This window comes from Rhea americana, unplaced genomic scaffold (assembly GCF_003343005.1).
Source record: "Rhea americana isolate MKP2758 unplaced genomic scaffold, rheAme1 scaffold_56, whole genome shotgun sequence".
Taxonomy (NCBI): domain Eukaryota; kingdom Metazoa; phylum Chordata; class Aves; order Rheiformes; family Rheidae; genus Rhea; species Rhea americana.
In genome coordinates this window covers 1736660-1753242 of record NW_028186712.1, presented here as the reverse complement: position 1 = coordinate 1753242, position 16583 = coordinate 1736660, and the positions used below count along the sequence as shown (strand labels likewise).

General features: G+C 36.0%; 1 protein-coding gene across 7 annotated transcripts in view; it reads right to left on the bottom strand.

The window, feature by feature from the left end:
• Positions 1 to 2683: 2683 nt before the first annotated feature.
• ROBO1 (roundabout guidance receptor 1) overlaps positions 2684 to 16583 on the bottom strand; it is a 723192-nt gene continuing 709292 nt past the window's right edge. For all 7 annotated transcript variants that reach the window (XM_085318890.1, XM_085318895.1, XM_085318896.1 and 4 more), the window contains 4 exons: positions 14503 to 14655; positions 6501 to 6809; positions 4972 to 5171; positions 2684 to 4377 (listed from right to left, as the gene is read on the bottom strand). In XM_085318890.1, coding sequence (XP_085175016.1) covers positions 4363 to 4377; positions 4972 to 5171; positions 6501 to 6809; positions 14503 to 14655 — 677 coding nt within the window. In that variant the 3' untranslated portion in view covers positions 2684 to 4362. The remainder of the gene's footprint in view (positions 4378 to 4971; positions 5172 to 6500; positions 6810 to 14502; positions 14656 to 16583) is intronic.

Genomic DNA, 16583 nt, shown 5'->3' with positions numbered 1-16583 from the left:
TATTTGCAGATACCAATATCTTCATGAGCACATACTAAACAAATAATGCTTCTCTTATACATAAGCATTAGGATTTTCATTTGCAAAGAGTTTAGAATATGCAAAAACAAGGTACATTTTCTCCACTTTCAAGAATCTATTTTCATTAATTCGAAAGCTTCACTTAAGCAACAAAATATTTTTGCCCTTTAACAGATGGTTCTGTGGCTGACGGTAAACGCAACACACAATAGCTGGGAATACAGAGGCTGAAGGTTGGATTTTGAGAAAAGCATATTGCAGAATACAAATTATTTTAGGCAGATTCTATATTTTTCACAGGAAAATTCTCTCTTCCTTAAGCTTAGTCAAGGAAGTTATGGGATACTGAAGTAGAAAATGTGCAAAACTTTGTGTAAAGCATTTACTTTAAAAATAAATTAACTAGGTAGCTATTTTAACAAATTGCTGATTCTGAAACACAGGGAGTATGGTTGTAGACAATCCAAATGTATTTTCAGGAGTTAAAGGAAAGTATGTTATTTAGGTTTAATTTTCAGTTTCAGCTTATCCTGTTCTATACAGTTTTTGTAAATACAGACTATAATATTTTGTATCTGCATTACCATAATATAAAACCACTTTGTCATCTATGCTTAAAAACAAGTATTCTTTGGAAAATAAATTGAAATACAATGCTAAAGCATGCAGCAAGGCATTAGAGTTCTGATTTTTAGACATTTTTCATACTATCCTACTGAAATATTATTTTGAGTAAAGTCAAATTTAATAGTTCCTAACATAGGACTTCACAGAGAAATATATAAGAAAAATCAAACTTTTCATCCATTATATTAATTCGGCACACAAATATTAAAGGACTTCTCTAACTCAATTTTTGGTCTCTGTAGGCATTATCTTGGAGACATATAGCACAATTAAAAACTCTGATGACTATTTTCTTCTATTACGTTGATTTCCCAATCATTGAATAATTTTTTAATGCAAAGTAGCACTGAAAAGATGACTAGTTTTACTACACCTGAATGCTGCAGAGGTATATATCAAGTATATACCAAAATTGACTAACAAGACCTACAATTCTAAGACTGAGCTGTTGCATTTTTTGTCTTCGTTACAGTATTTTTGGTAAAACCATGATACACTGAGGAACCAGTGTGGATGAAAGAATTCTATGACATACTGTCTTTTCATTTACTCATTTTAAGATACTGTTAATCACAACTGGATGTAGTCACAAAGCAATCCAGAAACGTTCTGAGGGAACACCATCAAACCAGTGTATAATAATTGCCAACACAAAAATTCACTGGTAAGATTTCTCACTTACCATTACTTGAAGTCAGAACTTTAGCTGGGGGTCTGACTTGTAGTGAAGCTACGTAGATTTACATCAGTTGGGGAATCTGATACTCGTTTTCCAGTATTTCACCATGCCAGTAAAGAATGAAGTGAATATTAGTTATTTCAGGCATGTAGGCCCAGTGTCTCTGGGCAAATAAAGCTTATAGCTGTACATAGATCCCAGTTTTGCAATTCACCACGACACCTTTGGCAGCAAGCCGCGGACCTCTCAGGGAACATGCCTCAAGTTCCACCTCTTTCCCCACACACTGGCACAGCAATGGCTTGAGCCCAAACCATCAGGCTGTTTCCAGTGTCCACAATCAGCCATTGAAGCAGTTGGTGCTCATCAAACAAGCCATTCCCACCTCCTCCAACGGCAAGGTGACAGGCCAGATGGAAGTCTCCGGTGGCATGGTCTGCTCTAGGGGCCCTTGCCCAGATTATGTTACCAGCTACAACACACGACAGTCTGAACTCGGGCATTAGGACTGAAGACAAAAACTCCCTTAAGCAACATATAAAGATAATACATTTAATTCATTCTACTATCTTAACACCTGCTTCAAAGACACAATTACAGAAGAAATTATATTTGAGACATAGGCATGATTAAAGTTGCCAGGGTTCTAGCAATCTTCTTTGGTGAGACACTCGGTGCTCTATCAGTACTCTGCAGCATCTTAGGCTCTGGCTCCAAATGTCTGTTTTAAGATACTGGGAAACAAGAAGTATGAAAGTCAAAAAGACAAAGAACAAAAAGGCTCTGTTGAATAAAACACTGTTTTTTTGTTTTTTTGTTTTTTTTTGTAACATTGTTTGCTTTTTTTTTTTTTTTTTTTTTTTTTTTTTTTTTTTGTCCTAAACTAGGATGAAGCCAGGAGGGTTAGGAAGGTCAGAAATGGAGGGTTCAGTAAAAACAGAGGGTTATGAAAATATGAAAATGCAGGAAAGGAAAGGGGATCACTAGCTACTCAGTCATGAATCCACAGTAGGATTCTGCAGAAGACCCCAAAATAGCTAGAGTGGAGAAGGCAACAGTAGGTACTTAGAAATGTTGTATTTGCGTAGGCTCATCAGACTCATATTACTTTCCTTTAACTATTCAAGCCTTATTGTCTTTTTTAATAAAAGTAGGAGGTGAATGCTATTGTTAGTACAAATTTTCTTCATCATCTCCCTCTCAAAATTAGCAGGCAAAGAGAAGTTTTAGTTATCACAGCTCATGAAGCACCTAGAAATCAGATTTTTAAGGTAATCAAAAGTAAAATCAGAATTGGCCCTAAAAATAAATTTCAGGGAACACAAGAAACTACACAGGAAAAATAATGTATTTGAGAACATTTTTAATAAATAATGTGACAAAAATTACTTTTCTGGTTATTGGATCTTCAGTATGCAAAATTATGGCTAAAATATGAGGTTTCTTACATGAACATAATGAAAACATTAATCACATGGATTGTTCCTTTAGTACTGCACACCCTTTCTATGTAACCGTTCTTTAAAAATTAGCTAAATGAAAAATTTCAGTCTTCGGAAAACACCAAAACACTTTTTTTTTCTTCTTTTTTTTTTCCATTGGGGCTAGTCCTGATAGCTGTCCATAAACAAACACACAATTTTCCATTAGCACCAATGACAAAGAAATTTTATAATTACAAAAAAGATCATAAAATCTACAGACAGAGGACATAATTTGGCAAATTCAATGCAACTAATGCCTCTATTTCAGCTTTAAGGAAAATCCAATGTTGAGAGAGGCCACAGCAAAATTGAGAATTTTCTGTAAGTCCAGGAAAAGTGAGAAGTGTTCTGATTATGGCCCACATTTAGGTTTGTTACTTTACCATCTGTCATCATTCAAATACTCCAAATACAAACATAGAGCATTAACAAAAAGATGAAAAATATCCCAAACAAATGCTTAACATTTTCAATAAGACAAAAAAGGTTAATAGTTACAATGGTTTACAAACAAAGTTTAGTGATTGTGCTTTAAAAAAAAAAAAAAAAAAAAAAAAAAAAGATAAGCAGTGCATTACAAAAAAAATAACCCCCAAGATCAAACAAAACTTCTTTAAGTGGCACTTCTTTAAGGTGAATTGAGACAAGTAGAGGTCTGAGATTTGGGCCAGTAACAGTTAATGATATTATCCAATAATTATTAAAAATGTCCATTGATTTCCTTGCTTATTTTTATAAGCATTACTGAGGCTGAAAATTAGAACAAGTTTCAGATAGACTTCTTCACACCATGATTAGACAAATAGCGTTTATATCGGCTTGCTACCTGCCTATCCCAAAGGACATTTTTAATAAGAATGTACGTAATGACAAAAATGGAAAGACAAATTAAAGTACCACAAGGGATTTAAAATGAGTACATATTTACAATAAAAGCCACCTCACCCCAAATTGATTCTAGTTGCATCTGTAAAACTGTTGCTTCTGCAAAAGGTTAACAAGAGACTGGCACAAAACAAAATACAGTCTGTATTGAAACTGCAAGATATCATTTGCACTAACTGCAGACTACAGGAAAATTGCTATAATAAGAGTACTCTGCATGATGTTCACTTTATGCAACTTTTTACCCAATGCTGTATGTAACATTATCGATTGGCTCATTAGTGTACGAGCGGTGTACTGTGCACTGCTTTTTTGGGGTGAAATGTAGGGATTCCAGCTTTTGCAATCCCCTCCTCTTCTAATCCTGAAGCAGCAGCTGGTTTAAGCACCATGAAGAGCAGCTTACCTGCCTTCTTGGGCAGTGAAGGTGACGCACTTAACGTTATGGAAGAGGCAAGGGCCATTGCTAATAAGGAGGGTTTACAAACAAATAGTAAAAATAAAAACTAGCATTCTGATGGCAGAAAGAAAAAAGGAAAAATTGTACACTCTGATTGCACTGAAGATTATTTCTGGCGTCAAATATCATCAGACTTGAGGCATCTTAAGTGATTTTTTTTTCTGATTAGATTTTAAAAGCCTGTTACAGTACTTCTCATGTTGTCTTCAGCTTTCTGTTTCCTGTAAAACAACGGAAATCAATAGTTACATGTTAGGCATTACTAAAGTTCGTTTCACACACATTTTAGAGGTTCGCTAACTTTAAAGAAAAATTACTTTTTCTAATTATCTTCAACATGGCTGCCTGCTGGGCATCACTTCCAGAACAATGTTTTAAGTCAAATTAATACCAGAAGGAGGCAAAATAAGAAAAAGGAAAAAAAAATATTACATGTCTTTCAATAACTAATATAATCTTGAATTATAAACTTTCAGAAAACATGAAAGAGCAGTGTCAAGGTGTTTCTAGATACTCTACTTTGTTTTCACATTTGAAATTATCTGGATAATGTAAAGTCCACATTTTAATATTTTATTTATTTCTGCAAGTTCTGTTCCATAACTTTAGTATGGAGATAGTTACACTGTATCACATCTTTCTTGTTTTTTATGTTTTTGATACATCCCTGAAGTTTCTTTTCTTAGATTAGGCATAATGAAAATGGACAGATAAATTTACTAATTTTCCAAAGGTAAGTGTTTCTGGTTCAAAACTGTTTTTTCTTGGCATCCATCTAAAACCAGAAAACTGTCTGGTAGTGCAACTGCAGTTACCTCCAGCTCTTCTTCTTCTTCTTCTCCTTGTTCATACGCTCCCAGTACTTGCATTTCTGCAACATTCCTCCGGGCTATGTTTGCTTGATCTGCTCTCTGTCTACCTCCTGATCCTCTTGATGACATAGAGCTGGAAGAGCTGGGATCTCTGGGATTATTTGATGTTGGAAATGTTGGTCTAGAATATGGCAGGATGTCCTCTGTATAATGAAATATATACACTGTTATGTTTACGAGCTCTGAGATACTGTGGTCCTAGAATTTCTGCACACTGTTCATTTGTTTTATTTTTTATGGTCCTCAATGGGTTTAAAGCGATGCCTGACAGGAATGGGAAATAAGACTGTTTCCATAATAAAATTACAGAAGCTTTCCTGAGGAAATATATAATATTCACAACGTAACATTCACCACAGAAAAACTAATCTGTGAATAATGTCCACTTCATCTTAATTTATGATCCTTGCTCTGTGTTCTACGGGATAATGAAGAAAAAAAAAAAACATTGCAATATATTTTCAATACGACTGAGTAGGAAAAAATACAATACTTGCATTATATTTACCAGAATAAGGAGCAGAATGAATATTAGACCCTGTATTTTTCAATCTGAGTTTTAATTATGCAGATATTCAAAATCAGTGGGCATGTTTTAAAATATCAATACCATCCTTTTAAGGTAGCTTTCCAATATTTTTTCTCTATAGTAAACCACCAGAATCAATAACAATCTTTTACTTACAGGCCATTTAATCAATTTACTACTCAGTCTCCCCTGATTTGGACCTTGGACACCTCGACTGAAAAAAGACCATGCATTTATAAGAATCTGTGTTCAAAGCTCTAATGAACACTAGGCGAAGTCCTTAAATCATGTTCCACTTACCAATAATCTTACCAATAGTCATAAAGAAGCAATTATGTTGAGCAGGCATGAATCACATAATACTACTATTACATAATAATACACATGTTAACTACTCTTTATAACTAATGCATCACTACTGTAGCTTTCTCACTTTTACATAGGACCAGGTAACACTCTGGCACTTTTCTCCTTTGCAAATACTAGACAAAAATGGGTCAAGTTCCAATTCTTTGATAGAAAATTTTAATATCTGACTTGCAGCATTTCAGCCAGTTCACTTATAAATTACATTGTAATCAGATAAGATTAGATATAACTAGATTATAAGTCTATGGTAAGGACAAGGACAATGCTCCTTACGGCTCCTGAATGGTATTTCTTTTTGAACTTCTTCAAAATGAGCTTTCATACGTGAGAGGTGCATAAGGAATGCAAGATGATAGAGAAAGCAAATCTACGCTTTCCATAAGCTTTTGTTTCCATTTTGCCCTAATGAGAATCAGCAACATGACCTGTACTAGCACTGTGTAATTTCAGAAAAATGGTCACAATTCAGCAGATCCAACTTCACTCACACCAGCAGTGTGTGTGACCTGGAAGACGGCCTCTGGCCTATGACCAGCGTTCAACACTTTATTTAACCCAGAATATGCAAAATAACCTTGAAGAAGATGAGTTTTTGCTGGTGTGCCATCTCGTTTTGGTGCTTTATTTCCTCGCAGCTTCCCGTCATTTTGCTGTTCCTGTGATTCTCTCCGCTCTCCTGAACTTGTCCGCACATCCGAATGCTGTCTCCCGTCCACCCCTTCCCTCCCCTTGTAGCTCGCGCCTTTTCTCTCTGCCGATCTGTCTGTCCTCGGTTCTATAGAAGCAAGTTTTGGCAACATGACGGGCCGCACCTCCAGCTGCGATTTGGACTGGGCGGTTGGTGATTTTATAGCTGGAGGTGGCACGGGAGGGGGTGGCAAGTCTAAAAAAGTTAGAAAAAAGAATAATAATTAAAACGACATCATAGGCTAATAACATTAGGCAATAATATTTGACTGCCATTGAGGAAACAGGTTCCCTATTCTGTAAAAATCTTTAGGCACTAGGATATTAACATTTCAGTTACTGTCTTTGCTGATATTTATCACTGTTGTTAAGCCCATCCAACAGCACAGCAGCTTTTGTCACAGTTTTTCAAGGCCTTCAGCATACCGATTTCTAAAGCAAATCGGCTGGGGTGTAAGAAGATGTATCAGCCACACTGCTGATATACCCAAGGCTGAACTGTATTAATTATTGGATTCATCTTTCAAACTAATATGGAACCAGTTCATCTGGCACACTCATGCAGACATTGAAAATTAGTGGGCATGTTTTAAATTACCAGCACCATTCTTTAAATCCATTTATGAGTACGTCATGAGTTATTAAAAACATATTTGATCAAAGTAAAATGCTCATGGGAAGAACAAAGAAATTAAAAAGACACAAAAAAATTTAGACTTTGTCTCCCTAATCTAGTTTTTGCTGCCATGCTGCAACACAGTTCAAAAATTATCTGTATTTTAAATCAGTATTTTAAACACATTATTTACTTAGTTACATTCTTCTATTCCTGTATTAAGACTTACAAAACTAAAATGTGCAAACCATTCATCAGTGTCCAGTGCTCTGCAGAATATATAAAATGTGAAGAAAAAAATTTGAAGAGTCCAAATGAGAAAACTGCAATTCAAAATTGGTTCACAACAAAGCTACAGGAACAAATTGTTTGCATATAAGAGAAAAACAGGTGAAAAAAATGTGAGCTGTAAAAGACATTTATGAGGCTATACTCTCAAGGGAGACTGCTGAAAAAAAGAACAGCGCTGTTAATTGAAAAATGTAACCAGCATTTTGTAATAATATGCATTCATTCATACTACTTCCACAAAAAATCTTGGAGCAACTGTGTTTTTTAAACAATTTTACTATATGTTCAGCTAATTCACAGACTATTCAAGAGGAGAACATTTAAACTGAAAACTAACTAAACTGGTCCAGGAGTAAAGGTAGTATTCCTACATACAGAAAAAACAGGAACCTAACATATACGTAAATAGTGGGATATGGCAGGTGTCACAAATTTGAGAGGTTTTCCTGTGACACAAAGTACAAATGAGATGATCTGGCCCCGCTGAAAGCTGCAGCCATGCAGAACTCAGTGCTCTGTGCAGGCTCACTCGGCACCACGCTCCACGTTAAACTGGTGACATAATTTGGAATTGGCCTTGGCCTGTTTTAAATTAGTCTACAAACTGTATCAGTTGTCAGCTGGCCTGGGATGATGAGACAGAAAGATGGCTCAGTGCTCATTTCCTACGTTTGGACGTACTTCAGGTAAATGAGACAGGAAACATCGTTCTTGCTGCATTTGCTCCACTATTGTCTTGGTAAAAAAAAAACACCCTACTATTATTTTAATGAAGAGTTCCTTGTCTTGAAGAAGAGGCCAAATCCATTTTACAAGAAATCCAGAAACTTCTTTCTTTCCATTCCACTTGGCTATAAATGGGGGATCCGTTGTAAATTCCATGGGGGTTTTTGTTTTTCAAAGTCTGGCAGTTTGGAGAACATGAATTTTAGAAAGTACGTAGAAGTAAATACTGATACTTAATTCTAGGTATGTATTTAACCCTCACTGTTTTCAGATGTCTTTTAAGAAAAAGCATTTTTTTTCAAGTTTTTGAAATGACAGGAACAGTGTAAATTAACTGGAATGATTAAATGAACTAGATGCCTGGATATACTAAGTGGCTGAGAACTATTAGATTAAAAAGTAAGAACAAAGGCAGATCTGTGGGCAGTGGTTTAGACTTGTTTATCTGAGGGAACAATAAATATAAAATAAAGTCTTCTCCACAGCATGGAAAAGCAACTTCTTATTTAATAAGGTTGGAGTTCCAATATATTTTGGCAAAAAAGGCACAGAATCAGTCATGAAGCATTCCTTCACTATCCTTAGCTCTTTAAAGGCAGCTTACTGGGGTATCTGTATCTGTGTAATTCCAACATCAAAGCAGCATTCAGATCCCTCTTCTGTGCATCTAAAAAAGGCCCCATGTGGGCTCTAGCCACCTAAGAGCAAACCAAAACACCTCACCTGTACTGCCCAGCCCTGTAGATGCTTGAATTCAGTATGCACCTGCAAATTCGGCCATTTGGATCACAAAGCTCTCTAGTTGCGTAAGCTTAAGTGTCAGTATCTGCTCCAAAAAACATTGGTCTGAGGACGTTAACAAGCACTTCTTACATTTATCTGGTTACAATTCAACAGTTAGCCAAGAAATCATGTGAACTCTGCCTAGGACCCCAGAATAACTTGTGATATGTTCCAAGAAGCCTCAGAACATCAGGCAGTACTAGGTCCAGCTCAAAGTTTATCAAACACAATCATTTTTCCTCAAAAACATAGCTGGAGGTGGTGATGGTTCCTACTTTTCGCAGAATGCTTTCAGTGATCATAGAAACCGCTCAAGATTTAGGAAGTCCTAACTGAACTCTTTGACTTAGCCTAAGGAGATTCAAAAGGCATTTTCCTTCATCAGAAAAACACCTTCCTCACAACATGTCTATTGTTAGAAGAGTACACATTGAATTGGAAGTAGATGCAGATATTCATACTCAGAATATCTCAAGATATTCTTGACTCTAACCCAGAAAGTTTGGGCTTCTAGAACCACAGCTCTTCAGGCAGTATCTTGTGTCTGTCATTCCCTATTGACTATTTCTATTAAGTTATCAGAGAACTGATCTGCCCTTCTGTGGAGCCCACTGGTGTAAAGGGAGTTAGGTGTTAACATCAGCATCTTTGGTCACCCTGGGAGCCAGTTTCGAACAGTTTTGCTACAGCAACGCACTGGCTGGGTACTTAAGGCAAGGGACGAGAATCTTTTTGGTAGTCTATGAAATACGGCTTGGAACCAGCTATTCTATACAAGAATCCTATCCACAGGACAAGGAACAAAGTGGTGTTAAATCTTGACTATGTAAAGGAAAATGCATTTGTATAAAAAGTTTCATAAAACGGCAATAAACTCTATGGTACAGTAATAACTAAAGAAAAGTGATATTCTCTTTCGAGAGCTTTGGCACAACCTGCAGGGAAACTATAAAAATCTTCATTATAACACAGCACTCTTCGCTGAGAAGAATCCTTGACAGAGAAAAAAAAAAGTTTTTCAGAGGTCAACACTATTACACCCCTGTGGTATTTATTGTAACAGCTCAGATCACACAGAAAATCCAGATTCAATCTGCCTGCTCTAGTACAAACCAGCACACTTGTTATTAAAAGGAAAATGGAATCTTCCACCGCAAGAAATAAAAAACAATTCTCAGAGCAATGCCAAACCAATATGAAGAACTCAGAAATACTTAGTAAACGTCAGTTACGCTCACATTTCATTTATGTCTCTGTATTGCTGTTGTACTGCTTCTCATTTAACTAAAACAATTAATGGATGCCATTTCATAACACAGTCTACAAGGGAAACCTTTGATATATGTCTTTTGAAAGGAGCAATCATAATTTTCGGAATGATTCTGAATGAGAACATATATACAGGAGTCATAGGATAAACAAAACAATAGTGGGGAAAGCTACAAGCTACTAAGCTTGTTTTACCCTGATGTGGAGAAACTACAAATTAGTACAAAAAGGATGAATCATAAGTAGTGACAAGCGAAGTAAGCCAGCCTTATTAGACATCTCTCTCAGACACCTCTTTTTTAAGCTCTATCATGCTGAAGATTTCTATAGTCATATCCTGAAGAAAAGAGCAGACAGTTATAGATTTGATATACTATTTGTGAAGACTAAGAATCAAATTTTCTCTATTGCATATTTATACATGCATGCAAAACTCAGGATTGTTCACCACTCAGTAAAATTTTAATATCATTTAAGACCTTTAGATGTGTAACAAACTTATCTAATATTACTCATGTACTAAAGTTATTTTTATGCTTTATCTTTCAAGAAACATAGTTCAAGCTGTAAACAAGAATTAGGTGAACAGATAGAGAAAAATCTAACATCGTATTTAAGGGCAGGGCATCATTTTTTTCTTTTTGCCCATATGCGCATTTATACAATGCTTTTATCAAAACAATTTTCACTCTACAAAAGCTCCCTCAGTAGCAAAATGAACATCTGCAAATATTTCACAATGGAATCAGAAGTGGAGACTTGCAAGGAGATCAGATATCCAGATATTTTAATCATTCAATAACAAGCTTATTTTTGGAAGGGACAGCAAATGTGTGTGTTTTTTTTTTTTTTTTTTTTTTTTTTTTTNGCACAGGTAGAGGGAGACAAAAGTACAAATGATGTTGGTTGGTATCCATAGAGGCTTAGAATGAAAATTCATGTAAATATTTGGCAAATATTCATTAACATTTGCCTTTTATGAGAAATGCAGCTGCCCTAACTTCCTGTAGAAGTCAGTGATAATACAGCCAAATAATTGTTGCAGGCTCAACCAGATAGCTGTCAAAATATTATTTTATCCTATTGTCACTCAGAGAGATAAAAAAAATCAGGATTTAGTCTCCTGTAAATTAGCATCATTGGTACTGTATCTATTGAAAGACCTACAGAATACAAGCAACTACAAAGGACTTTTATCCTATTTACCTAAATGCTTACAATTCTGAGGGCTTGCACTTACTTAAATAAATTCAAGACAACAAGTTTAGAAGAGGTTTTCAGATGCATAATATTAGAAAAAAATCAGAAAAATATTCTTTTAAAATTTGTTTTCTCACATCAGCTATGTAGATTGGTCAGGCAATAGGTTCCCTATTAGTAGGTTCCCTAATGTATCCGTAGTATTTAACTCTCTAAAAGGTTAGATGAAGAGCAATTAAAAATTCATATATTTTAAACCTTACCACCTACTGGGCAAAAATTTTTAGCAACAAATATGGTGAATCTTTCACTGCCTGGATGACTCTCAAGGAATGAAACAATGGAGCTGAAATTCTGTTTCACATAGAGTAGAAACTGATTTCAACCAAGATTAGCAAAGAATATAGAATCTCTGCCACTTGTTCAATGCAGAATAAACCAGAGAGCACCTTCTTTATTTAAAAAGGGATAGTGGCAGGCCTTTTACTGCTACATTAGAAAAAAACACACTTTTAGAAATAGTAATCCCTTTTAACACACCTTTCTGTATAAAGTAAATAAAGACAGAATTTTATAGGACATACATCCAATGCCAACAATGCTCTTGGCATTTGCAACCATTCACACGATGACTGAATCTGTTCATGTATCTTTTCCGTCAGCCAATTCTGTAAATTCTTCATGACATAGGTATTTCATAAAATTGCTAGCAAATGTTTACTCTAGTAATTTGGGAAAACATTTACTCTAGTAATTTCCTTTATTTGTGAAATTCCTTTAAAAAGGCTGATAAGGTAATCAAGTAATGTATTTTTATCTTTTTAATATTTATTTAACGGTTCTAGCCATCAATAAATGCTTAAATTCAGAATATCTGCTTTCCTCCTCTATAAAACGTTCATGCTCACTCACTCCAGGGAAAAAAAAGAGTTTTCTTTGTATTAGGCGCTCCTTTATAAAAGAAATAAATTACTGCGTGACATCGAGACAATAGAAAAACCTAAGAGGTACCTGGGAAAAGTCAGTTGTACTCAAATGTTTCATTCAAGTCTTCATATCACTTTTCTCTACTTAAGAAAAACAATTAGTAGACACCATTTTACAGCTAATTCTAAAGGGATAGGCTTTAGTTGTGCCTATTAAAGTGAATGGTTTTAATTTTCAGTAAGGTTCTGAAAAAGGTTATGTAAATGGACTGCGATTAAAAAAAAAAAAAAAGAAAGAAAAAAGAAAGCCTCTCCCCCACCCCCAACCTTTGAACTGGGTTTTATGAGTTCTGCACAAATTAAAGCCATAATTTGCTGTTCTCTGAATGGCCACACTGTATTGCACATTAATTATAACACATGGGTTAGCAGAAATTCATATCTAATTAAAAATATGCTGAAGTAAGCAGGTGCTATACAACACAAAACAAATATTGATCCTGATTGTCAAATCTGTTGCAACATCCAACCACACTGCTCTGTGATTTAACTTGATATAATTACTTTCACAAAAACCTGTCATCAACTTTAGGTCCACCTCTTATTTATTCCTATGTTAGAGGGAAGGAAATGGCCACATAAAATTCCTGTCCAGATTTTTATTTCTGATGTCCTCGCTCCTGTGTTCGTAGCTGGGTTTGATGCTCCAACAATTACTCAGTTAAGAGCATTCTCTTGAAGATAATAAAAGCTGATAAAATGTCCATAAAGTCTTGCAAAATGCCATTACAAGAGTCTCATAAATGTAACATTTCTGGTACAGTTTGGGGATTTACACCTTGCGTTGTCCTTTCACAGAAGCAAACATGCACAAAACCACTGTAATAACCTCTCGAAATCAGATAATATTCCGACAGCTCAGTTTCACTGACAGAAGGGGCCTGGGCGTAAGCCAAGAGGCCCAGGTGCACTGTGTCATGCCAGTATTTAATGTAGTCTAATATCAGATAGATGCTAGTGAGAGAAAATACTCCGAATAAAGTACAGATAATAGCACGGACAACCACTCATTGCTAAATTACTTCTGCTCATCGTGCTGCGAGCTTTGTATTAAATTTTTTCGTCAAGTGGCAGGAATCATAGGGAGAAGTGGCTCAAAACTCCCTTCTCGTAACCCTGGATAAGGATCTATAATATTAGGCTTTCATATGATAATGGCAAATGATGCCCCTCTTTGAAAAATTTCTGACTGGTAACGAAAGTCCTAATCAGATTGTTGTTGCTGAGAACTAGGAGGTGGGGAATGATGCCTTTTGTTCCTCTCCCCCTGTCAGCAAATTTAGCCAACTTGACAAGACGGGTTAAGTCTGCGAGAATTTATCTTACATGAATTTCCAACAAAGCCCTTGGGTTGTTTTATAAAACTGGAAGGTAGTGGTTTAATAAAAGCTGCGCCACCTGAGGCATTTTCATTAAAGGCTCTCTCTAGACAACATCACAATGTTTGCATTATCCTTCTGCACTCCCAAGAGAATACAAGCACTAGCTTTTCAGCAAGAGTTGATATTATGTGTGAAGGCACGAGAGAAGATGATTAGATTTTGCTTTTTGGTTCGCAAAGTAACTGTTCGCAACAATACTCTGGTTAGGATTAAAATTCATTGATTTATGTTGCCCACCATTTGAATGGTAAATCATTTCTGTAAGAAAAAAGAAAAAAGCACACATTCTGAAGGATTTAATATTGAGTCATTTCAATGACTTTTAATCCTAACCACACATTATTCTCAATGACTGTACTATTTATGCTATCTGGGCGCTTAAATAATGACAGTAATTAGCCGATTAGGACACTACAGAAAACAGGTGCAGGGCTGTGGAGTGGAAGCATCAATGTACGGTATTAAGGAACTATGGCATTTAAAATGATTAATCTGTTCAGCGTGTTTAGCAACAGGAAACACAAATCACCAAATTTTGAAACATAATGTTATCTCTGTGGAAAAATGTCACACACACACACTGAATGCACATTGAGAAAGGTTCACTGACGTTTTCACCCATTTCAGTGGACTCACCATCTGTGTAGACTTCTCTGCGCAGATGTCCTGGCTGGTGTTTTTGCTTTTTGGCAGGTCGGACCTTCTGTATTACAACAGCACTCATGTTGCTGTCAGTAGACACAGGGCTGGTGGGTCTAGGACAGTGTGATGCATGAAAATGCCTTCGGCCTGAAAATTATTACAGAACAATCGTTGTTTTTCTCATCCAGAATCATTTCATTCTTTCTCTTCTTTTACTATCTAGCTTTCCGGAACTTTAAAATTTTACTGTTAGAACACTAACGTAATTTGCCTTCTTCCTGCAATCAGTTTTAGAGCAAGATATAACTAAAATGAAGCATTTGCTATCCTATTAATAGGCAGGCTGGCTTAGTTTCACGGAAATTATCCAGCTGGTTTGTAGCTACTAGCTCTTGCTCTAGGAACCCAACTCTGTCACCAGTCAAGCTCAGATAGGCTTCCAGCCCAGCAGCCTTCCATAAACAACAAAATGTTCCACTTTCAAAATGGGTTTCATCTCCCCTAGCTTGGCTGGTACCTAGGTTCACCCACGCAAAGAACAGAGCAGGTCACTAGCACGCCTTAGTCACAGCTGCCCCCAGCCCTGCTTTGAGTGAATTACTAAGAATGCATCCGGGATATACGACTGGCATTTCAGCACATCTTATTTGCAGACAAGAAGTGTCGCATTTGTAGGATGTGTGGTCAGGTACAGGCAAGATCAATATATAAAAATCATTCCACAGCATGAAATAAATAAAATTATTTATCTGTAAGAGCAACAAGATGTAAAGTTGCTTTCCTAAACATATAAATGTGTGTGTGTATGTATATATATGTATATATATATACACACATGCATATTTATGTGTGTATGTGTGTGTGCACACATATATGCGCATGTGCATGTGCATGCACACACACATGCACACGCGTGCGCACACACATACACATTATATATATATGTATATATATATATCTATGTAAAACATGGGTAAAATCCTGGCCCCATGGGTATGAATGGGAGTTTTGCCACTTCTTACTTCAATGGGCCAGGATTTCATCCAAAATTACTAAATTACCTCCTCTCTCATTCTTCGTGATGAACAGCTGTGTTGAAATGAAACAAAGAGCTGTTAACTCGGGGAGGATATCAGAAATGAAAGCGGAATTTTGCAAATCTGTGGAGTCAGTGTGGACACAGTTATAACCGAGTTCCTCTTCTCTAGGTTTGGCAGTTTTACAGGATTGGCAAAATACTCTGCTTGAAGCTAGCATTCCATACAGTGGTATTCCTATTTATCAGCTGAAATATAACAATATCCATCTGGTAATTATCAGGCCTACTTGGGTTACTGACTATCTGTATATATTCAGTATTACCAGTAACCAGCATGTTGCAAAACATTAAATATTTCAAACATAGTATTTTATATCTCCAGTGGAGATTCAAGAGAAAAAAGAAGTCAGAAATATACACACATTTCCTTTCGGCATATTCATAATCTATAATCTAACCCGTCTCTAATGGCAGGTGTTAAATTAGGAAGCCAGCACAAGCCCAGTTCATCTCAATAATAAAGCAGTTAGAGCTTGAACGACATTCTCCAAGAGATAATAATGAAATATATAATGGAAAACGACTTCATTAACATTTTTTCCCCAAATCCTAGGGAAATAAAAGTTTAATATTTCCTTGCACGTTTCAAAGATGGCGAATTTTCTAAACTATGTATAAGTTCATTTTACCACAATTTGTTGCCAGAGGAAACAATTGAGGCTAAAACAGCAGGACTTTTTTTAAAAAGGGCACCAAAGCAATGAGCTGTGGAAAAAAGAATTTTTATATCACTTGTAAAAAATACTTATCAGAACAAACTGTCCCATATTTATCAACATCACTATCTCAGATTAAGCAGTTTTCTATGAAATATCATTTCCAGACTTTGCTCCACTGACTTGCAAGCAATGCACAGCTAGGCAAGTCTTTGCTAGACTTACTCAATGAAAATCCACCAGGAGGGCTGAGGTTTGGTAACAATCAGCAAGAGCAAATAATTAGGAACTACTTACGTCAAACAGGGTACTGCAGCAAT